General features: G+C 43.6%; 1 protein-coding gene across 9 annotated transcripts in view; it reads left to right on the plus strand.

The window, feature by feature from the left end:
• PHF14 (PHD finger protein 14) overlaps window positions 1-24,685 on the plus strand; it is a 311,444-nt gene that overhangs the window by 35,075 nt on the left and 251,684 nt on the right. For all 9 annotated transcript variants that reach the window (XR_012233474.1, XM_073582107.1, XM_073582108.1 and 6 more), the window contains exons 2-5: window positions 2,029-2,139; window positions 6,661-7,316; window positions 8,594-8,738; window positions 19,601-19,760. Coding sequence is in view for 8 of the 9 variants with exons in the window: in XM_073582107.1 (XP_073438208.1) it covers window positions 2,029-2,139; window positions 6,661-7,316; window positions 8,594-8,738; window positions 19,601-19,760 (1,072 nt within the window). In the remaining variant the exon portion in view is untranslated. The remainder of the gene's footprint in view (window positions 1-2,028; window positions 2,140-6,660; window positions 7,317-8,593; window positions 8,739-19,600; window positions 19,761-24,685) is intronic.

Consider the following 24,685-nt stretch of genomic DNA (forward strand, 5'->3'; position numbering starts at 1 on the left):
AAAACTGGTTATAAGTGAAGGATACAAGTCATGTAATAGAAGTAGTTTTAATCCACATGCACAGATTCTGGACTGTTTATTTTGAAAAGTCAGCAGAACCCACAGGTAAATTTAATGTACTGGACACTGAAACATCTCGTCTCATTGCCGAAAGTGACGGAATAGAATCGATGTGATACCATTCAGCCGGCACACACCGCATCGCTTTGCATTTAGCGTTTGCACCACAAGCCTCAAAATTTGGTTATTACCATCCATCACCCATATTGTTTGCATTAATATAATAACCTTTTTTTGCAGATTCATTTATTATAAATGTGATAATAATTTGTATAACGGACTTTGCCGCTTTGCACGCACTTTTAACATGAAGACAGTAAATGTAATATATGTGATGCAGCCTTAAGAGCATGTACCCCACCCACCTAAAAATAAAAAATTGGAAAAATCCAAAGGAAATGGGAGTCCTTGAATTGTCATCTTTAGCCAAGGTTCATTCAGTTGTTTCTTTTATATTGGGCCTCTGAATAAGATTCCCTTGTGCTGTGAGTTACTATACGGGGCACCATTTGTACACAGCAAATGTGGAGAAAGCCACGTGGTTGTGCCACCCTTTTCACCCATCTCTTTAAAGGGAGTCCTTTGATGACCCTTTAGGGACCATTTTTTATGTACTCTACAACTCCTACTCTTTTTACCCCTCTAAGGGCTCGAACTCACTTGCGAGAGACTCGCACGAAAACCTAGCACTGCCGCCGGCAGTGGGACCGGAGCATGCGGCTACATGTATTTCTATACAGCCGCACGTTCCGGTCCCAGTGCCGGCGGCAGTGCCGGATTTTCATGCGAGAGACTCGCATGAAAATCGTGCGAGTCTCTCGCAAGTGAGTATGAGCCCTAAGTCTTCACTATCGAAACCAGTTAGGATGTCCTGTTGTGATGTCAAAAAGTGAAGGAAGAAGCTGGAATGACTCTTAGAAGGAGCAAAGGACACCCAATATCATTGGAAAGATCGAGTTGTCTTTTTGGGTGTTAAGTCATCCATGATCCATTCCGAACACCAAAAAATGTAAGCAAAATAACTTGAGGACCTGTAGTCCCAGTCTGGTCTCCGTTGGGGGTTTGTCGTTGGTCATATCTGCAATGTTATTGGATGCATCCAAAGCCCTTCTAGATATATCATTTCATAAAAAGCCATGAGGGAGGTGGAAATGGCCAGCAAACAGTCTACAGATGGTCTTACTGAACTTTTGTAGCCACTTCAGTGCCCACCCCATGAGTGATTACTTACAATAAAGGGATGGTATAACTAGGACAACCCATTTGATGGAATAGAGGAGAGTCCTCCACCAAGTATCTATTTTAAAAACAGTAGGGGAGGCACCGTAAAAATAATTTCCCCCCTTTTGGACTTATGAGAGTGACCTCAATGTAATACAAAGTTTCCCCTGTAGTGGCCACTGCAGGGGAAATGTATGGCTGGCCCAGCTTCCTCTGGCGATCACAAGTGATCCCTGGAGTTCTCAGAAGACGATCCTAATTGGTTTTGTATCATAAAAGTGTTGTCTTTACGAAATGACCCTTTTAAACTAGAAACACAGGCCATTTACCTTCCATGAGTCAAAAGATAGCCGGGTAACGACGGCCATGCTGGTTGGTGGTCATGAGCTTCTCCAAACACCAAAGTGGATGAATAAAATTTTTAATGACTTGACAGAAGATGACACCTCAAGGACTTGTATTTGGGATTATTTTAGGGTGAGGGAGGACAGTGGGGTGGGGTTAATGCTCTGTTAATGCTGCTTTGTTATATGTAAGTTTTGGAACCCCAGGGGGTGATAGCCCTTAAAATGAAGTGTCAGCATAAAAAAAAGATAGATCGCTATGATGGCCGTTGGGCAATAATGGTGGTGTCCTAATTTGTAAATAATTCACAGTGAATTAAAGAAAAAATTTATTGGATGCCAAAAATTTTAACCCATAAAGCAAAAGAGAAAAAAAAATTCCAAAAACAAACTTTCGTTACAGTGGACCGGAGTTCGAAAAGACGACAAGTGAAGCCTTTGGCAACCTCCCTTCTTGAAGCATTGGATTATGATAGCTCAGATGACAGTGATTTTAAAGTTGGAGATGCCTCAGGTATATTTCCCCGAAAAATGTTTTTCTGAAATCTGTACATGACGATGTTTGGTGACGACTCGTATTTTGAAGATTTTCTGATTTGCAAAATTTTGTGATTTTAAAGGCCAACTTTTGCGATTTGTTTGGTGTAAGTCAGCCAGTTAGAGGGGCATTTACCTCTCCCCTAGCGCTCGTAACTTTGTCGAGCCTTCACTGTGGCAATGCTGACACTGTTTATACCCGGGCTATCATTTCTTGCCTAAGCTGTAAATTGTGCCTAATGATAACATTGAACTGAGATGTGTTACTTGCTGTGCTTTGTAGTCTAGCATGCTTTGGTGCTTTCCCATCGTTGTGGTGCCAGGGAAGATCTAAATATCCACAACAGTACAGGACTGTGGAGCCCTTTAATAAATTATGAATCTTCCTGAATCTTCCTTACCCTCCTAACAATCCCCCCCCCACCGCGGAAGGAGTTAGTCTACTTTCTGACCACTGTCAAAAATTATTCAGGATTTTACACTCCCTGACAGAAGTTATGTCGCTTATCCATGTTATGTAAAGAAAAGCTTATAACCTGACTTTACATTCATCCATTGGTTGCATAAATTATTCTTTTGAAAGCTGAAACCCTCCGAAATGTGGTTTACGTTAAGAAAATAAATTGGTATCAATGCAGAAATATTGATCATTTAATTCATTTAGTGGACGCAAAATAGTCAGATTTTGGCAAGACAAAAGTTTTGTCGCCTGGTCATATAATGCACCCAATCCTAGTTTACATCCTCACCTGTGCCCAGTAAATGATCGGTTATTTAGTGGGTGTATATAAAAAGAAACCCAGCACGCCAGACCTTCACTTAGGCTGCAACTTTTGAGCTCTGACAACATGCCAAAAATCCACCCTGCAACCAAAGCCTGGATTATCAAGAGGCTGAAGACCAGATCCATTGCAGAGGTGGCTGGCACCTTTTATTGTGTCTCCGCGTCAAGTACAAAGAATTAAAAAGAGATTTGAAGAGACTGGAGATGTGTTTGACAAGCCCAGGTCCAGCAGACCACACAAGACAACTGCTCAGGAGGAACGTTTGTTGGTTAGAGAATCCAAAGCAAGCCCCTCTTCCACTGCAGCAGAGCTCCAACAGGCCTGGTCTCCTCAAGTCCCTGTGTCACCTAGAACAGTTTGTAGGATTCTGTCTCGAAATGGCCTCCATGGTCGAGTCAGTGCCCAGAAGCCAGCACTAAACAAAATGCAAATAAAAAACCATGTGGCATTTACAAAGTCCCACAGCCTGCTAAACAGATGGACGCTGGAAAAGTGGCAGGAGGTGGATTTCTCTGATGAATCTTCAGTAGAATTACACCACAGCTGCCACAAATAATGCAGGAGACCTACTGGAGCCTGTATGGATCCAAAATACACCCAGAAAACAGTTAAATTTGGTGGTGGAAAGATCATGGTCTGGGGTTACATTCAGTATGGGGGTGTGCGAAACATTTGCAAGGCGGAAGGCAATATCAATAGCCTAAAATATCAAGAAGTATTAGTTACCTCTTATATTTCAAATCATAAAAGGGGTCAAATTCTGCAGCAGGGTGGTGCTCCATCTCATACATCCATCTCTATAACAAAGTTCCTCCAGGCAAAAAAGATCAAGGTGCTCAAGGACTGGCCAGCCCAGTCACCGGACATGAGCATCATTGAGCATGTTTGGGGCAGGATGAAAGAGGACGCTTGGAAGACAAAACCAAAGGATCTAGATGAACTCTGGGAGCCATGTAAGACTGCATTCTTTGCTATTCCTGATGACTTCATTAATAAATTGTATGAATCATTGTTGAACCGCATGGATGCCGTCCTTCAAGCTCATGGAAGTCACACAAAATATTATAGATGACTCCAATAGCACCACAACTTCATTCTCCAATGTTATGCAACATATATTTGTATTTTAAGTTAATAATTTGTTTGAATATCACATTACTTTCTGTAGCCGACAAAACTTTTGTCTTGCCAAAATCTGACCATTCCGTGTCCATTAAATGATCAATTTTTCTGCATCGATGCTAATTTATTTTCTTAACCTAAACCACATTTCGGAGGGTTTCAGCTTTCAAAAGAATAATTTATACAACCTATGGATGAACTTAACGTCAGGTTATAAGATTTTATTTACGTAACATGGATAAGCGACATAACTTCCGTCAGGGAGTGTAGAGGGTGGTCCCAAGTAGGTGACCTCCTTCCATGATGTCTATATACCCTTACAGGATATGTGGACAAGGGTTGTGTTGCTTAGGACATCCCTTCAAGACTTAGTATCCAGTATCAAATGCCGTTTCCAAGTTAAAAGCCCATCTAGTCAATTCGTCTTTAGTTGGGCAGGCCACCGATATACAAGTGCTTCTCACTAAATTAGAATATCATCAAAAAGTGAATTTAGGCTTACAGCCAATGAAAACCCAAAAGTCATTATCTCAGTAAATTAGAATACTTTATAACAGCCTGAAAAATGATTTTAAAGTCCGAATTGTTGTCCTACTGAAATGTATGTTCAGTAAATGCACTCAATACTTGGTCGGGGCTCCTTTGGCATCAATTACTGCATCAATGCGGCGTGGCATGGAGGCGATCAGCCTGTGGCACTGCTGAGGAGTTATGGAAGCCCAGGTTGCTTTGATAGCATCCTTCAGCTCATCTGCATTGTTGTGTCTGTTGTCTCTCATCTTCCACTTGACAATACTCCATAGATTCTCTATGGGGATAAGGTCAGCCGAGTTTGCTGTCAATCAAGCACAGTGATACTGTTGTGTGTACACCAGGTATTGGTACTTTTGGCAGTGTGGACAGGGGCCAAGTCCTGCTGGACAATGCAATTTTCATCTCCAAAAAGCTTGTCGGCAGAGGGAAGCATGAAGAGCTCTAAAATGTCCTGGTAGACGGCTGCGCTGACTTTGGTCTTGATAAAACACAGTGAACCTACACCAGCAGATGACATGGCTCCCCAAACCATCACTTATTGTGGAGACTTCACACTAGACCTCCAGCAGCTTGGATTGTGGCCTCTCCACTCTTCCTCCAGACTCTGGGACCGCGATTTCCAATTGAAATGCAAAATTTACTTTCATCTGAAAACAACACCTTGGACCACTGACAACAGTCCAGTTCTTTTTCTCCTAGGCCCAGGTAAGATGCTTCTGGCCTTGTCTATTGCTCATGAGTGGGTGACACAAGGAATGTGACACTTGTAGCCCATGTCCTGAAGACGTCTGTGTGTGGTGTGAAGCAATGACTCCAGCAGCAGTCCTCTCCTTGTGAATCTCCCCCAAATTTTTGAACGGCCTTTTCTTAACAATCCTTTCAAGGCTGCGGTTATCCCGGTTGCTTATGCACCTTTTTCCTACCACACTTTTTCCTTCCACTCAACTTTCCATTAATATGCTTGGATACAGCACTCTGTGAACAGCCGGCTTCTTTAGCAATGACCTTTTGTGGCTTCCCCTCCTTGTGGAGTGTCAATGAATGCCTTCTGGACATGTGTCAGGTCAGCAGTCTTCCCCATGATTGTGGAGCTAGTAAAACATACTGAGGGACCTTTATAAACGTTTAGGCTACTTCCACACTAGCGTTTTTCTGCGCAGTGCAAACGCATACAAAAAACGCATCAAGCGTTTTGTATGCGTTTGCCTATTTTTTGCACATGCCTGTTAACCAGTTTGACTCTAAAAACGCATGCGTTTTTAAACGCTGATGTGCGCATGTCCATGCGCACGTCAGCGTTCCCATAGACTGTAATGTGTTTTTTTTTTTTTTTTTTGCGCATATGTGCGCATGCGTCTTTTTCACACAGGTTGGGCGCACAGAAAATGCAACAGGGTGCGTCCAGCACGTATAGGCGCACACTGCAAAAAAACACATGCGCACAAAAACGCATACAAACGCTAGACAATGCGCACCCATGTTAAACATGGGGGCGCATTTCGCATGCTTGCGCACGCAGCGCAAAAAATCGCTAGTGTGAAACCAGCCTTAGGAAGCCTTTGCAGGTGTTTATTGTTAATTATTCTAATTTACTGAGATAATGACTTTTGGGTTTTCATTGGCTGTAAGCCATAATCATCAACATTACCAGAAATAAACACGTGAAATAGAGAGCTCTGTAGTGACTATATAATATGAGATCCACTTTTTCTATTGAAGAACTGAAATAAATTAACTCTTTGAAATTCTAATTTTGTGAGAAGAACTTGTAGTTGGGTTGGTCTTCCTGTTTTTATTTTTTTTCTTAAACTTCTGTAGTTTTCATTAAAATCCCCAAATTAGTGTCCCCATTTTTCAAATTTAGTTCAACTAGAGTTTTTTTTTTTTTTTTTTTAAATGTTTTTTTTTTTCTTAATGTAAAAAAAACAAACAAAAAACAAAACTTTCCACCAAGGCTTTCGAACTACAAAACATCAAGTATTTAGGTTTGCCTATTTTAGGCATCAGATGAGGCTATCCTCTACTTGTCGGACATTGTGTATATGTTTTCTTTACAGATTCGGAGGAAAGTGTCGCTGGTAGTGATGATGGGTCAAAAGACAGCGGTGAATCTTCTGACACCGACTCAGAAGACAGCCTAAAAGAAGACGACATGGCGACAATTGTTCCTGATGTCGAAGAAAAAAATATTGTGCCCGAAGGAGAAGAAGCGGATATCGACTTTGGGCCCAATGAAGACAAAGCTGCCGATGAGCAGCCCGATAAAGACGAGGCGAAGAAAGATGAGATCGACAAACAGCCGAAGAAGAAGGATAGAACCTCCGAGGCCGACGTCACGGTCGATGACCAAGCGAGCGAACCCAAGAAATGGAATCTCCGAAGGAATCGTCCAATGCTGGACTTCATCACCATCGAACAACTAAACGCCATGGACGACTATGACAGCGAAGATGACAATGATTGGAGACCCACAGGTGGTAAAGGGAAAGGAAAATCTGCTACCGGGGAGGGCAGCGATGGAGAAGACGACGAAGAGGAGGAGGATGGCAGCGAAGAAGAATCAAATCACAAAACCGGCAACAAAGACGACAGCTGCAATTCAAGCGACGACGAAGGGAAGAAGAAAAAAATCAAGATTCCCAGTAGGAACAGCGGCGACGATGAGGAGCTGACGAATGACAGCTTGACATTGTCTCAAAGCAAAAGTAATGAGGTAATTTATAAAGTGTCCTGACAGGTTCATCAAGATGTGAAAAACTTGTGGTGTGAGCAGCCGCGAAGACGTGCTCCTCTTGTATCGCCACCTGCATTTCTTATACTCCGTCGTTAGATCACTAAACACTTTTGCGTCCGATTCATTACTTCATTTGCTCCTATTTTTTTTGTCTCGTTTTTCCTGTTTTAATGCTCTTTTTCACCAAATTTTTCTATTTTATTAGCTTGCGCCTATTTTGAAGTCATATTTTCTTTTTGGTGGTTTTTTTTTTCCTCTGTTCTCCATTGTGGTCGCGGTTTTTATCATCCAGATATTTGAGGGCGATTCATTATTTGCAACTTTAAAAAGTCGCAAATTTTTTGCCCAAATGTTACTCCAGTCCACCCTTGGAGGGATTTTTCTTTTTTTTGTGCAAATGTAATAGTTGCATGCAACATTTTAACTGCTCGTGGGACTTTTTGATCTAAAACGGCGCAAAGAAGGTTAGAGGTAATTTAATTTTTACGTTTTATGCTTTTATGCACCGTTTTGAAGAATTTGGTGCAAAAAATCGGCGACAAGAAAAAGTGCTAAAGAAAATGATGAATCGGGGCCTTTAATCTTTACTCCAAAAATCAACACTTTAAGGCTTTATTTCCATACTAATCATTTCTCGCTCATCTTTCAAGCTTTGCCCGAAAAACTAATGTAGCACCGTGGTAATAGTCATGGTGGTAGCTACTACATCTGTTCTTAACAAGGTGAAGTGCCATCTTGAGGACCCTAACCGATCAGGAGAACATGTCCCAGGGCGTATGATTCAGACTGCCCTCCATTTTTCATTGAAGTCGATGGTTGTACCCTCACCTTTAAGGAGAGTGGGTCCCATAATCCACATCAAGTCCCCTAATTTTTATTTTCTTTGTCTCCTGGCTACATGAAATGTATCCAAATTTTTGTAAGTTATTTCAATAATTATCTGCCCACCAATCCTTTGCTGCTCCCTGTCCAACGCTTTCTGGGTTTCCCACCGGTCTCTGTCTGGCTCTGGACAGACATGTGACTCTCTCAGCCAATCAGGGAGACAGTGGTGGTATTATGTCCTCCCAGGCGGAGCAGAAAGTAGAGATCGGCAGACGACCCGGGAATTGTCGGCACAGTGGGTAAATGAAGAACAGACACGAAACGGCGAGGGAGTTGGATAATTTGGCTTTTAGTTTAGCCCTGACGGTCCGGGGTAATGTATGGCTGTCTAGTGCAATTCTAATTTCATTTTGCTGAATTTTTTTTAATAGGATTCTCTGATCTTGGAGAAGAGTGACAAATGGTGTTCGCAGAAAATGGATCACATCTTAATATGCTGCGTGTGTCTGGGGGACAATAGTGAAGATGCGGATGAGATCATCCAGTGTGATAACTGTGGTATAACCGTCCATGAAGGTAACGTTCAGCCGCCGTCCATAAGGGGAGATCTAGAGGGGCTGAAGGGTGTTCATCACAAAGTAGCAACTAAACTTTCCATAGAAGGGTCACGTATGGGGGTCCGACCACTTAGACCCTTTCCGTTCTTCCAACTCTGAGGATGTTTGCACGTCCTTGCTCCCAACGGAAAGTGGCAGTCTCGCATGGTGGGGCCCTATTCAAGTAAAGGGAGACAAATAAAGTCTTAAAGCAAAACCCAATTTGTAAATATTAAAGAACAGGTATGTTCAGATCACTGTTCCCTGTCCGGGCTGCTTTTCATATGCTAACCGATGATTACTTAAAGGGAATCTGTCACCCTTTTTTTTTTTTTGACTATCAGCTGCCGGCATTGACATCAGGGGCTTATCTACAGCATTCTGTAATGCATTCTGTAATGCTGTAGATAAGCCACCGATGTAACCTGAAAGAGAAGAAAAACACGTTAGAGTAAACTCACCGAGGTGGGCGGTCCGGTCCGATGGGTGTCGCGGTCAGGTCCGGCGCCTCCCATCTTCATACGATGCCGTCCTCTTTCCTTCCGTCGCGGCTCCGGTGCAGGCGCACTGCCCTGCCCTGTTGAGGGCAGAGCAGAGTCCAGCAGTGCGCAGGCGTCGGGAGAGGTCTGGCGCCTGCGCACTGCAGTATTCTGCAGAGCAGTGCGCCTGCGCAGGAGCGACTACAGGAAGAAAAGAAGAGGACGGCATCTTATGAAGATGGGAGGCGCCAGACTGGACCGCGACACCCATCGGACCGGACCGCCCCCTCCGGTGAGTATAATCTAACGTGTTTTTCTTCTCTTTCAGGTTACATCGGGGGCTTATCTACAGCATTACAGAATGCATTACAGAATGCTGTGGATAAGCCCCTGATGTCAATGCCGGCAGCTGATAGTCAAAAAAAAAAAGGGTGACAGATTCCCTTTAAGATTCCCTGGTAGTCTAGAGTAATAGTCCATGAATAATTAATTCCCTGGTGGCTTTAAGGTAAAAAGGGTTAGCAATGAATTCCCTTGTGGCCTAGGGTAGAAGAATGTGTCAGTAATTAATTCTCTGGTGATTTTGAGCAATAGAAAGTGTTTGTAATGGCTTACATGACGGTCTAGGGTGGAAGAGAGAAATACGAATGAATTTATTGGTGGTCTAGGGTATGAAAGGGTTGTAAAAAAAAAAATGGTGTTGGGTGGAAGACAGGGTTGGTAATTGATTCCCTGGTGGTCTATGTTAAGAATGGGTTTGTAATGGATTACTTTGTGGTAGAGAGTGGAAGGGTGGATTAGTAATTGATTCCCTGGTGGTTTAGGGCAGAAGGGTGGATTATTGATTCCCTAGTGGTGTAGGATGTATGAATGGATTAGTAATTGATTCCTTCGTGGTCTAGGTTAGATGGATTAGTAATTGATTCCCTGGTGGTATAGGGTAGATGGGTGGATTAGTAATTGATTCCCTAGTGGTGTAGGATATATGAATGGATTAGTAATTGATTCCCTGGTGGTCTAGGGTAGATGGGTGGATTAGTAATTGATTCCCTAGTTGTGTAGGATATATGAATGGATTAGTAATTGATTCCCTGGTGGTATAGGGTAGATGACTGGATTAGTAATTGATTCCCTAGTTGTGTAGGATATATGAATGGATTAGTAATTGATTCCTTCGTGGTCTAGGGTAGATGGATGGATTAATAATTGATTCCCTGGTGGTATAGGGTAGATGGATGGATTAGTAATTGATTCCCTAGTGGTGTAGGATATATGAATGGATTAGTAATTGATTCCCTGGTGGTATAGGGTAGATGGGTGGATTAGTAATTGATTCCCTAGTTGTGTAGGATATATGAATGGATTAGTAATTGATTCCCTGGTGGTATAGGGTAGATGACTGGATTAGTAATTGATTCCCTAGTTGTGTAGGATATATGAATGGATTAGTAATTGATTCCTTCGTGGTCTAGGGTAGATGGATGGATTAATAATTGATTCCCTGGTGGTATAGGGTAGATGGATGGATTAGTAATTGATTCCCTGGTGGTCTAGGGTAGATGGATGGATTAGTAATTGATTCCCTGGTGGTATAGGGTAGATGGGTGGATTAGTAATTGATTCCCTAGTTGTGTAGGATATATGAATGGATTAGTAATTGATTCCCTGGTGGTATAGGGTAGATGACTGGATTAGTAATTGATTCCCTAGTTGTGTAGGATATATGAATGGATTAGTAATTGATTCCCTGGTGGTATAGGGTAGATGGATGGATTAGTAATTGATTCCCTGGTGGTCTAGGGTAGATGGATGGATTAGTAATTGATTCCCTGGTGGTATAGGGTAGATGGGTGGATTAGTAATTGATTCCCTAGTTGTGTAGGATATATGAATGGATTAGTAATTGATTCCCTGGTGGTATAGGGTAGATGACTGGATTAGTAATTGATTCCCTAGTTGTGTAGGATATATGAATGGATTAGTAATTGATTCCTTCGTGGTCTAGGGTAGATGGATGGATTAATAATTGATTCCCTGGTGGTATAGGGTAGATGGATGAATTAGTAATTGATTCCCTGGTGGTATAGGGAAGATGGGTGGATTAGTAATTGATTCCCTAGTTGTGTAGGATATATGAATGGATTAGTAATTGATTCCCTGGTGGTATAGGGTAGATGACTGGATTAGTAATTGATTCCCTAGTTGTGTAGGATATATGAATGGATTAGTAATTGATTCCTTCGTGGTCTAGGGTAGATGGATGGATTAGTAATTGATTCCCTGGTGGTCTAGGGTAGATGGATGGATTAGTAATTGATTCCCTGGTGGTATAGGGTAGATGGGTGGATTAGTAATTGATTCCCTGGTGGTATAGGGTAGATGGGTGGATTAGTAATTGATTCCCTAGTTGTGTAGGATATATGAATGGATTAGTAATTGATTCCCTGGTGGTATAGGGTAGATGACTGGATTAGTAATTGATTCCCTAGTTGTGTAGGATATATGAATGGATTAGTAATTGATTCCTTCGTGGTCTAGGGTAGATGGATGGATTAATAATTGATTCCCTGGTGGTATAGGGTAGATGGATGGATTAGTAATTGATTCCCTGGTGGTATAGGGAAGATGGGTGGATTAGTAATTGATTCCCTAGTTGTGTAGGATATATGAATGGATTAGTAATTGATTCCCTGGTGGTATAGGGTAGATGACTGGATTAGTAATTGATTCCCTAGTTGTGTAGGATATATGAATGGATTAGTAATTGATTCCTTCGTGGTCTAGGGTAGATGGATGGATTAGTAATTGATTCCCTGGTGGTCTAGGGTAGATGGATGGATTAGTAATTGATTCCCTGGTGGTATAGGGTAGATGGGTGGATTAGTAATTGATTCCCTAGTTGTGTAGGATATATGAATGGATTAGTAATTGATTCCCTGGTGGTATAGGGTAGATGACTGGATTAGTAATTGATTCCCTAGTTGTGTAGGATATATGAATGGATTAGTAATTGATTCCTTCGTGGTCTAGGGTAGATGGATGGATTAGTAATTGATTCCCTGGTGGTATAGGGTAGATGGATGGATTAGTAATTGATTCCCTGGTGGTCTAGGGTAGATGGATGGATTAGTAATTGATTCCCTGGTGGTATAGGGTAGATGGGTGGATTAGTAATTGATTCCCTAGTTGTGTAGGATATATGAATGGATTAGTAATTGATTCCTTCGTGGTCTAGGGTAGATGGATGGATTAGTAATTGATTCCCTGGTGGTATAGGGTAGATGGGTGGATTAGTAATTGATTCCCTAGTTGTGTAGGATATATGAATGGATTAGTAATTGATTCCTTCGTGGTCTAGGGTAGATGGATGGATTAGTAATTGATTCCCTGGTGGTATAGGGTAGATGGGTGGATTAGTAATTGATTCCCTAGTTGTGTAGGATATATGAATGGATTAGTAATTGATTCCCTGGTGGTCTAGGGTAGATGGATGGATTAGTAATTGATTCCCTGGTGGTCTAGGGTAGATGGATGGATTAGTAATTGATTCCCTGGTGGTATAGGGTAGATGGGTGGATTAGTAATTGATTCCTTCGTGGTCTAGGGTAGATGGATGGATTAGTAATTGATTCCCTGGTGGTATAGGGTAGATGGGTGGATTAGTAATTGATTCCCTAGTTGTGTAGGATATATGAATGGATTAGTAATTGATTCCCTGGTGGTCTAGGGTAGATGGATGGATTAGTAATTGATTCCCTGGTGGTCTAGGGTAGATGGATGGATTAGTAATTGATTCCCTGGTGGTATAGGGTAGATGGGTGGATTAGTAATTGATTCCCTAGTTGTGTAGGATATATGAATGGATTAGTAATTGATTCCCTGGTGGTATAGGGTAGATGACTGGATTAGTAATTGATTCCCTAGTTGTGTAGGATATATGAATGGATTAGTAATTGATTCCTTCGTGGTCTAGGGTAGATGGATGGATTAGTAATTGCTTCTCTGGTGGTCTAGGGTAGATTAGTAAATGATTCCTTGATTCCTTGGTGGTCTAGAGCAGGGCTGCATAACTTGCGGCCCAGGGGCCACATCTTGCCTGCCGTGCCATTTAGTATGGCCCCCAGCCTTCTGTATAAAGAATTGTCTATTTCAGAGGAGAGAACAGTAACTCACTGCTCAGTGCATGGAGCACTGTGTAATCAGATCCGGGTCCCCCATACATCATGACACTGGGGTTTAGGCCCTCGGACCAGAAGCTACTGTGCACCCCTTTTCTTAGGTTATTGGAGATGGTTGGTAGTTGATTCCCTGGTGGTCTGGGGTACAAGGGAGAATTGCTATGTACTGTAATTCGCTGCCGATCTATGGTAGAGGAGTGAGGTACTTTTTTAATCCTTTCTTGACAGTGAAATGATGGCAATTTTTTCGACCTTTTGGTTTAGATTGCCCCCTTCATTGGTGGTCTCCTAATTGGGGGCTAATAATTAGTTGTGCCCTCCTTTACCCTCCCACCCTGAGGCTTCAGTGAATGTTTTTCCTTGTCCTCGCTCACATTCATGTTGTCCGACTTCTCTGCTCGTGTGACACGTTCCTCTAACCTCCATTATTGCTGCGGTGCTGCCGTGGGGGGGGGGGGGGTCTTAAATGTGCTTAAAAGGAAATTATCAAAAATAAATGACCTATCGATTAAGTTAGGTTTCTGTGTTTGCATGATTTATTTTTTTTTTTTTTGTTCTGCCAATTTTTTTTTAGCATGATTTTTTTTAATTAAAAAAAAACAACAATAAAATGAGTAATCCTGCCATTTTAACACCAGCTATAGGGGTGTGCTTAATTTTCTGTTCAGTCACGGGTGTCAGAGCCCACTCAGTTTGATTTCCCTGGTTGCGCCGATGTCATTGAAATCCCGCGCTTGAGCAGTGTGCCGCTTGGAGTCGTGCATGTGCTACACACTGCGCAAGCGCGGCTGCCCATTCGACACTGTGCAGGCACTCCTTCTACATGACCACAGACATCCAACCATAGTGGGAAACATAGGATTCATTTATTTGGTCTGATATATTTTATTCCAGTAAAACAGCCCTTTAACCCCTAAATGTCATGCTTTTGCATTTCCTTTTGCCCATTCCAGAGCCATAAACTTTTTTTTTTTTTTTTTTTTTTTTTTTTAATTTTTCTGTCTACATAGACATATAGGGGCTTGGTTTTTGCGGGACAAGTTGTACTTTTGAATGACGCCATTCATTGTGCCACATAGTGTACTAGAAAATGGGGGAAAAAAGTTCCAAATTGGGAGAAATTATAAAAAAAAAAAAAAAAAAACCCTGTAATTTTGACATTGTTTTTTGGGAATTGTTTTCACAGTGTACATTTTGTGCTAAAAATGACCTCGCAATGTGATTCTGCTCATCAGTACTATTCCGGCGATGCCAAACACGCCAGTTAAAAATATATCAATAGTTTGCAAAATATAATGTTGGGGTTGTGTCTCTATTTACCAAGGTTTGTAAAGTTTTTATTTTTTTGGGCTGATGGAGCTGTGTAATGGCTTATTTTTTGGCAGGGCGAGACATTCTTTATTGACATCATTGTGGGATAGATATGAAGTTTTGTTTGCTTGTTACAGCATTTTTTTGTGGAATTAAGTGATTTTTTTTTTTCGTTTACGGTGTTTACAGATCAGGTTAATTTTTATATTTTCATAGATCGGAGTTCTTCGACTTTGGCGATAACAAATATACTTGTATTTTTTTTTTTTTACTAACTTTATTTTTAATGGGGGGGAAAAGGAGATTTTAACTTGTTTTTTTTATTTATTTTAGTTTTCACAGTATTTGTTAGTCCCCTTAGGGCACTTGAAGCTGCTGCCGTCGTCTGATCCCTTATGCTATTGCATTGCTGCGTATAGAAAAAATCACGGTCTCCTTTGAAGCCCGCTCTCTTTCAGGCGGGTCCTGCCCCCGCTCTTTCAGGTGGGCCCCACCCCTGCTCACCTTCAGGCAGGCTCCGCCCCCGCTCACCTTCAGGCAGGCCCCGCCCCCCACTTGCTCCCGCTATGAGTCGTCATTCTCATTTAACTGCACGTAGTTCCCTCTTTCTTACCAGATAACCATCCATCTATTATCACTCTGGAAACCACTTGAATTGACAGATAATTCTGCTGCTATTTTCTGTTCCAAAAAGCAATTACAAGGGTGAAGTCACAACATATAATTTTAGAGCGCAGACGAATAAAGAGCGTTTGTGTGCCGGACAAATTAATATCAAATCGTTCGATTTATGCATTCATGTTTCATTTCTTTTATTAAATGTTAATATTTCCCAATTACTTTTCCTTTTTATTCGTGTTTTGTGCTTGAGAGGAAAATAAATGCTTTTCAACCTCCGAGCAAAATGTTTTCATTTCGAGAAAAACTGTTCTCATTTAGTAAAAAAAATAATAATCATAATGTAAATGACTTTTACTAGCGCTTTAACATTGACATTCACATTTATTTAACTGAAGGGGTGAAATTGTCCAGAATCTGACTGCCCTCACTAAAGGGCATGCTGTGACTTCTCCTGTCCTGATCCCGAGATACACACATGGACAAGAGTGTTACCTTTCTGATAAAGAAAAATCCACCCTAGTCACTGAAATAACTGGAAACTGGCAAAAGTCATTTTCAATATCAATGAGAATCGGACTTTGCTTTCGAATTTTGGTTCACCAGAAACATTAAAAAAAATAATCCGGACTAAAATGATGGTACTAAAAAAAAAAATAATAAATTATGTGTCCTGAAATTAGCATCACAGGGGTCTAGAAACTTGTAATCAGTTCAGTCGCCTAGTTACAGAGTGAAAAGTAGTCATTGTCCTGTTTGGTATCATAGTGAGTACCATACACAACATGATCAAAGAAAACTAAGGAAAGATCTGTCTCCAGAGATTAGAAAGAACATTGTAGACAAATATGGTAAAGGTGAATGTGATAAGACATCTCCAAACAGCTCAATGTTCCTGTTACTATGATTGCACATATTATCTAGAAGTTTGAAGGCTAAGTGACTGTAGCCATCCTCCCTGGACGTGGCCGCAAGAGGAAAATTGATGACAAATTGAAGAGATGGGTAAAGGAATGGGGAACCAAAGAGCCCAGAACAACCTCCAAAAGCATTAGAGGAGAACTCCAAGGTCAAGGTCCATCAAGGTCAGATTGCATCGTCCGTCGCTGTCTTGGACAAACTGGACTTCATGGAAGACGAGGAGAAGGAAACCACAGCTGAAGACAAATCATAAAAAGGCGAGACTGGAATTTGCCAAAATGCTTCTGGGAGAACGTCCCGTCGGCGGATGAGACAAAGCGGGAGCTTTTTTGTGTCACGTCACGTTTATGTTCACAGACTCAAAAATGAAGACTGCAAAGAAAAGAACATTGTGCCTACTGTGACACATGGAGGAGGCTCAGTTTTGTTTTGGGGCTGAGTCTTGAATCTGTGTAGGGTACAATGAAATCTCAAGAATATCAAGGCTTTCTGGAGCAATGTGCTGGTGAGGGTCGGGAAGCTCAGACTGAGTCGCAGGGCATGGATCCTCCAACAGCATAGTGACCCAAAACACAAAGCTAAAAACATCCAAGAATGAGAGCAAAGCATTGGACTCTGCTGAAGAGGCTTCTGTGAGCCCCTGATATAAATCCTACAGAACATCTGTGGAAGGAACCGAGACCTGCAGTCTTGAGATGGCGCCTCCACACCTGAGACACGAAGAGCCGTCCGCTAAGGGTGGTTTCACATTAGCGCTTTTTAAGCGCACGCACGGCCGGGGGTAGCTCCGCTCCCGAGCTGGCTCTCTGCCCGGCGTGCCCGCCCCTTGCTTGTAGCGCCGCCTCCTAGCGCACAGCGGCGCCTGCGATCGGCGCACCCTATCTTTAGCATAGGGTGCGCAGATCGTTCGCAGGCCGTGCGCTAGTTGCGCTTTGACCTGCGCTGCGCACTTTTGACGGTGCGCCGTGCGCGCCAAAATCACTTTTCGGATTTTGGCGCGCACGGCGCACCGTCAAAAGTGCGCAGCGCAGGTCAAAGCGCAACTAGCGCACGGCCTGCGCACGATCTGCGCACCCTATGCTAAAGATAGGGTGCGCCGATCGCAGGCGCCGCTGTGCGCTAGGAGGCGGCACTACAAGCAAGGGGCGGGCACGCCGGGCAGAGAGCCGGCTCGGGGGCGGAGCTACCCCCGGCCGTGCGTGCGCTTAAAAAGCGCTAATGTGAAACCACCCTTACCTGTGCAATACTTGTGGACAGGGTCCGAATTCTCTCGGAAATCGTTTGGTTGCAGTGATTGCTTCAGAAGGTTGTAGAACAAAATATTAAGACGTACCATCAGTTTTATCCAGGCCATTTTTCTCTTGAACCAAAATTCAAAACCAAAAAAGTAATGTCTGATTCTCATTATTGATAATTCAGTAAATTAAATTTGAAAAATACTTTATTTCTGTTTTACATTATTTCATTGACCCATATGGTTTTTTGTCTTGGTTTACCAGAAGTGCAGTCACTGTTTACATACATTACATTACTGAGCCTGAGTTACATCCTGTATTATACCCCAGAGCTGCACTCACTATTCTGCTGGTGCAGTCACTGTGTACATTCATTACATTACTGATCCTGAGTTACATCTTGTAGTATACCCCAGAGCTGCACTCACTATTCTGCTGGTGCAGTCACTGTGTACATATATTACATTACTGATCCTGAGCTACATCCTGTATTTTATACTCCAGAGCTGCACTCACTATTCTGCTGGTGCAGTCACTGTGTACATACATTACTGATCCTGAGTTACCTTCTGTATTATACTCCAGAGCTGCACTCACTATTCTGCTGATGGAGTCACTGTGTACATACAGTACATTACTGATCCTGAGTTACATCCTGTATTATACACCAGAGCTGCACTCACTATTCTGCTGGTGCAGTCACTGTGTACATACATGACATTACTGATCCTGAGTTACCTCCTGTATTATACTCCAGAGCTGTACTCACTATTCTGCTGATGGAGTCACTGTGTACATACAGTACATTACTGATCCTGAGTTACATCCTGTATTATACACCAGAGCTGCACTCACTATTCTGCTGGTGCAGTCACTGTGTACATACATTACATTACTGATCCTGAGTTACCTCCTGTATTATACACCAGAGCTGCACTCACTATTCTGCTGGTGCAGTCACTGTGTACATACATTACATTACTGATCCTGAGTTACATCCTGTATTATACACCAGAGCTGCACTCACTATTCTGCTGATGGAGTCACTGTGTACATACAGTACATTACTGATCCTGAGTTACATCCTGTATTATATATACACCAGAGCTGCACTCACTATTCTGCTGGTGCAGTCACTGTGTACATACATTCCATTACTGATCCTGAGTTACATCCTGTATTATACCCCAGAGCTGCACTCACTATTCTGCTGGTGCAGTCACTGTGTACATACATTACATTACTGATCCTGAGTTACATCCTGTATTATACCCCAGAGCTGCACTCACTATTCTGCTGGTGCAGTCACTGTGTACATACATTACATTACTGATTCGAAGTTAAGGCCCTTTTACATTTAGCAATGCACCTGCGATCCAACCAGCGATCCGACCAGCGATCCGACCCGGTCATGATTGCTGGTGCATCACTAAATGATCGCTAGTGAGCTTCCACACAGGAAGATCTCACAGCGATGCAGCAGCGACGCAGCGGACGATACTTACCTTTCACACACAGCGATCCTGACGTCCTCCCGCCCGCGTCCAGCGTCACTCGTCTCACACAGCAGGAAGCGCCCGACGAGAAATGGAGCCGCCCAATCTCGCGCGATCAGCGGGGGAGCCGGTCGGAGGTAAGTATCACACATAGCGATATCGCTAGCAATATCGCTATAACGTCACAAAATCAGTGACGTTTTAGCGATATTGCTAGCGATATCGCTATGTGTAAAACCCCTTTACATCCTGTATTATACTCCAGAGCTGCACTCACTATTCTGGTGCAGTCACTGTGTACATACATTACATTACTGATCCTGAGTTACATCCTGTATTATACTCCAGAGCTGCACTCACTATTCTGCTGGTGCAGTCACTGTGTACATACATTACATTACTGATCCTGAGTTACATCCTGTAATATACCCCAGAGCTGCACTCACTATTCTGCTGGTGCAGTCACTGTGTACATACATTACATTACTGATCCTGAGTTACATCCTGTAATATACCCCAGAGCTGTGCTCACTCTTCACTGTCAAGCTAACCTTTCTTTGCCATGGGTCTCCCACATCTTTGATCATTATTCTCTTTGTTGCAGGCTGTTACGGTGTTGATGGGGAGAGTGATTCCATTATGAGCTCAGCCTCTGAAAACTCTACTGAGCCCTGGTTTTGTGATGCTTGCAAGTGCGGTGTGTCTCCCAGCTGTGAGCTCTGCCCAAACCAAGATGGTATATTTAAGGAGACCGATGCTGGAAGGTGAGCTGCTCGTCACTTGCATATGATCCTGTGGTGGGAATATAGGCTGCTTATCAGGTTTGTTGTAGTAGGACACAGCTGTGATGAGTGACTCCTTCTTGGCTGCATTGTCCACTGGTGTCTAAGGTGGTCTGGACTTCTGCTGTTTCTCATGATGTATGCAGTAGCTCGGCTTGTTCTGTCTCAGTGTATCGAGAGCTAATTTGCATTACAGTCAGTGAAAAATTAAAAAAAAAAAGTCAGCATAAATGACTACATCCCCTTTGAAAAGTAAGATTTTAACGAGTATTTCATTGAACACCAGGGCAATTTCCAAAATTTTGACAATTCTTAGTTTCATTAAACATTTTCTTTAAACTCATAATGTGAAAGTCAGTTTAAGCTTAGTGTCTGTAGGAGGCAGACCTGCATCTGATCCCAGATCCGAATTTTACTTTTCAGGTTCCCTATTTGTGTTTATTAACCTTTTCCCTTTGTCTTTTCAGGTACTCACCCTGTTTCTCACCCTGTCTCACCCTGTAATTTCTCACTCTGTTTTCCTGTACTTATGCGACTGAGAAAGCAGTGTGGTATTACCCACATCACTCACTCTCAGACCCACAGGCAGGACCTAATCCCCTGTCATCTTTACAGGTGTTTTCAGGGTGATTCTCAGTGGCTGGTCCTTTGCCTTTTCCCCACCTCACCCCTCTCCTCGGAGAGGGCTGAGAGGAAGACTGGTCACCAGCGGTGGCCTCCTCCCTTCTTAAAAGGGGTTGATGCCATCTTCTGCACCGTCTGGAGACAAAGATAAAGGCAGAAGGGATTCCCGCAATCCTGATAGCTTGAGACTGGCCAAGACGGGCCTGGTATGCGGAGCTGGTGAACATGCTCATAGACGCTCCATGAAGGCTTCCAGACCTTCCGGATCTTCTTTTGCAAGGCCATGATTAGAGCGAGAAAAGCAGCATCCTCGTGTATCTACCACAGATACTGGAAGGCCTTCTTCCGGTGGTGTGAGGACAACAATTTGGTTCCTATGTCCTTTTCCCTTCCTGCCATCCTTGGTTTTCTACAAGCGGGTTTTGACTCGGGTCTATCACTCAGTACTCTTAAGGGGCAAGTTTCCACTTTTCCAATTCTTTTCCAATGAAATATGGCTTCTCCATCCCAGGTAAAGACTTTTCTTCAAGGAGTCGCACACCTGGCACCTCCTTATCGTCCCCTGAAAGATCCATGGGATCTTAACCTTGTCCTTGGCGCACTCCAGTGTGCTCCTTTTGAGCCCATTCAAGACATTCCATTTTCTCTCCTGTCTTGGAAAGTCGCCTTCTTTGTTGCCATTACGTCCATCAGGAGAGTCTCTGAGCTAGCGTAATTATACTGCCGTTCTCCATTCCTGATTCTACATCAAGACAAGGTAGTTCTCAGACCTGTTCATTCCTTCCTACTAAAGGTAGTCTCTTCATTTCACATTAATGAAGACATTGTCCTTCCTTCTTTATGCCCCTCTCCAGTCCATCCCCTGGAGTAGTCCCTCCACAAGTTTGATCTGGTAAGAGCTATCCGAGTCTACCTGACAAGGACTGCTTCCTTTCGCCACTCTGATGCCTTGTTTGTCATCTCTGAAGGTCGTCATAAGGGGCTTCCAGCTTCTAAGTCCGCTAATGCCCGTTGGGTTTGTTCGGCAATATTGGAGGCATACAGGGGCCAGGACAAGCAGCGTCATCGGGGTGAAGGCTCATTCCACTCAGGTGGTGGGGGCTTCCTGGGCAGTTCGTCACCAGACCTTGGCTTCACTGATTTGGAAGGCTGCGACCTGGTCATCTTTACACACCTTTGCTAGGTTTTACAGGGTTCATTTTCATGCCTCATCTGATGCAGTCTTGGGAAGGAAGGTGCTTCAGGAGGCGGTTATGCACCGGCCGACCGAAGTCTGTTTTTCTTTACATTCTCTCAGTTCCCACCCTTGGGGCTGCATTTGGGCGTCCCATGGTTACCTATGTCCCTCAATGAAGCGATAGAATGATTTTTGGTACTCACCGTAAAATCTTTCTTGCAGCCTTCATTGGGCCTACGTGCCTTTGTTGTTGGGTTGTTACATATGTTGAGTTTTGGTTGCTTCTCCTACTGCTTTAAAACTAACTGAAGAGCTTTGTGCCTGTCGGTGGGTTTATACTGCTGAGGAGTAGCTATTTTCCTTTTTTGCCTAGTGTCAGCCTCCTAGCGACAGCAGTATACGCCCATGGTTACCTGTGTTCCCCCAATGAAGGCTCCAAGAAACAGATTTTATGGTGAGTACCAAAAATCCCTCTTTTTAAGGACAGCACCAAGTGATCTAAGCCCGGAATGAACAAGTTGGTGACATATTAGAGCATTTGTCTTTCTCTATTATCCAAGAACGAGCTCCTTTAGAGCCTGGATGCCGTATGGAGAGTGATGACAACTTGTCTCTTCAGAATTCCCCCCCATAGGTGTTTCAGATGGGTTAAGATCAGGAGACATTTGGCCACTGAGTCACTAATACCTTGTTTTTCAGAAATGCAAACCATGTTTTGTACCATTGTCATGTTGGAAAAGTGCTCGTCTTCTGAGGGCACGGAGTGATGGTGGCATGTTCTGTCACTATAGAGCAGAACATCTGTGAATTCATGATCCCATCAATGACATGTAGCCCCCCCCCACCGGCACCAGCAGCTCATGCAGCCCCAGATAAGGACACCGCCACCACCATGTTTCACTGTAGGCATCTGGACATTTTTTTCTTGTACTCTTCTCCTTTGAGATACCACATATGGTTTGAAAGCCTTCAATTCTGAAAACATGTTTATTGGTCTCGTCACTCCAGAGTATTGAGTCCCAGTCAGGCTTTTTGTATGTGGGCGTTTTTGAGCATGGGCTTTAGGAAAAGCTTCCTTCATGGGCAACCCCCTTGCATGCCGTTCCGCTGCAGTGTATGCAGTATTGTATCACGGAAAACGCCACAGTTTGGCTTTCTACTTCTAAGTTAATGGCAGTAAACTTATATGTGGATTTTCTCTAGCAACCTTCCACGGCAGCATAGGAGGTTGTCTCCACGCCCTAATGGGGGACCGGAAGCACAAGAGGTTAAAAGGTCCCTCCCACCTCCCTCTCACCAGTGTCTTTCCTGTCCCCCATGGGGCATGGAGAGGTTAGTCGTATGCTGTGTGGCCGGCTGCTACAGTGTACCTGATGCCTAAAGCCGGGCAGTGGTGGTCGGCGGCTCTGCCTTCCCTCCTCCTCCATACTGCTCCCGTCTTCTCCGGAATTCGGGACCTTCCTGGCCCACCCGCACTCCCTCGGGGGGTAAAGCGGGCCAGTGATCCCCGACCGGAGGCCCTCCCGTAGCTTTCTGATCTCTCCTCCTCCTTCAGCGTGGCTGTTGGCGACCTGGAAGTGACGTCACGAGCGGGTCATTTCCGGGGTATAGGTGTATGACGACTTCCAGCCATGGCGGCCCCCACACAGCCGACAGCGCGTGGTGCATGCCAGCGATGCTGTGCCTGCATCGGACCCCAGGAGGAGGAGGGGGAAAAACAGAGCAAGCGCTGAGGGTGGAGTTAACCCCTTATTAACCCACCGGAAGAAGCTGACAGGTAAGAAGAAAATCCCCTGTCAGCATGGAAAGTTCTTCCTGCCCTGCGTCTGCAGAGCCCAGCGCTGCCCCAGCCACAGTGAATGTTATCTGGGGTGAGTCCTAGTGGTGAGATCCGGGTAGAGGTCCTCAAAATACTTCTCTCCTCTTTTATAGGAAGAGAAGTCTGCCCACAAAAGCACCAATACCACTGGCAAGCCGGCCAAATGTGCCATATGTAACACAAAACTTCCTTCAAATTGGAGAAAAAAATTGTCAGGCATGCACGGATGGGGTAGTCAGGTCTGAGCGCCTTCATTGATCGATAAAATCTGCAGCCTGGTCACGCAACAGGTTCAGACCTCCCTAGCCGCCCTCTCTCCCCCTCCACCTCCTCCACTTCCTCCAGCTGCAAGCTCACCTCCCCCAAAAAAGCGAAAAATTCAAATAGAGGACTCAGACTCTGAGTCAGAGCAGTCCTACAATTCAGATTCTGAAAAATGGGACGAACCAGGAACCTCTAAATTGGCTGAGAGGAGATACCTATTTTCCACAGAATATATGGAGGAGCTGGTTAGTGCGGTACGTGCCACCATGGGACTAGAGGATGAGCCAGTCCCTCAGTCAGCACAGGACAGAATCATAGAATCATAGAATCGTAGAGTTGGAAGGGACCTCCTGGGCCATCTGGTCCAACCCCCTGCTCAAAGCAGGATTCTCTAAATCATCCCAGTCAGATGTCTGTCCAGCCTCTGTTTGAAGACTTCCATTGAAGGAGAACTCACCACTTCTCGTGGCAGCCTGTTCCACTCATTGATCACTCTTAACTGTCAAAAAGTTTTTTCTAATATCTAATCTGTGTCTCTTCCCATTCAGTTTCATCCCATTGCTTCTAGTCTTTCCTTGTGCAAATGAGAATAAAGTTGATCCTTCTACAATGTGACAGCCCTTTAGATATTTGTAGACAGCTATTAAGTCTCCTCTCAGTCTTCTCTTTTGCAAACTAAACATTCCCAAATCCTGCAACCTTTCCTCATAAGACAGGGTTTGCAGACCGGTCACCATTCTGGTCGCTCTTTTCTGAACTTGCTCCAGTTTGTTGATGTCTTTTTTAAAATGTGGTGCCCAAAACTGGACACAATATTCCAGATGAGGTCTGACCAAAGAGGAGTAGAGGGAAATAATGACTTCACGTGATCTAGACTGTATGCTTCTGTTAATACATCCTAGAATTGCATTTGCCTTTTTTGCTGCTGCATCACACTGTTGACTCATATTCAGTCTGTGATCTATTAGTATACCCAAGTCTTTTTCACATGTGCTGTCACTTAGCCCTATTCCTCCCATTCTA

The sequence above is a fragment of the Dendrobates tinctorius genome, unplaced genomic scaffold (genome assembly GCF_039654945.1).
Source record: "Dendrobates tinctorius isolate UK_male_01 unplaced genomic scaffold, ASM3965494v1 ptg000070l, whole genome shotgun sequence".
NCBI classification, from domain to species: domain Eukaryota; kingdom Metazoa; phylum Chordata; class Amphibia; order Anura; family Dendrobatidae; genus Dendrobates; species Dendrobates tinctorius.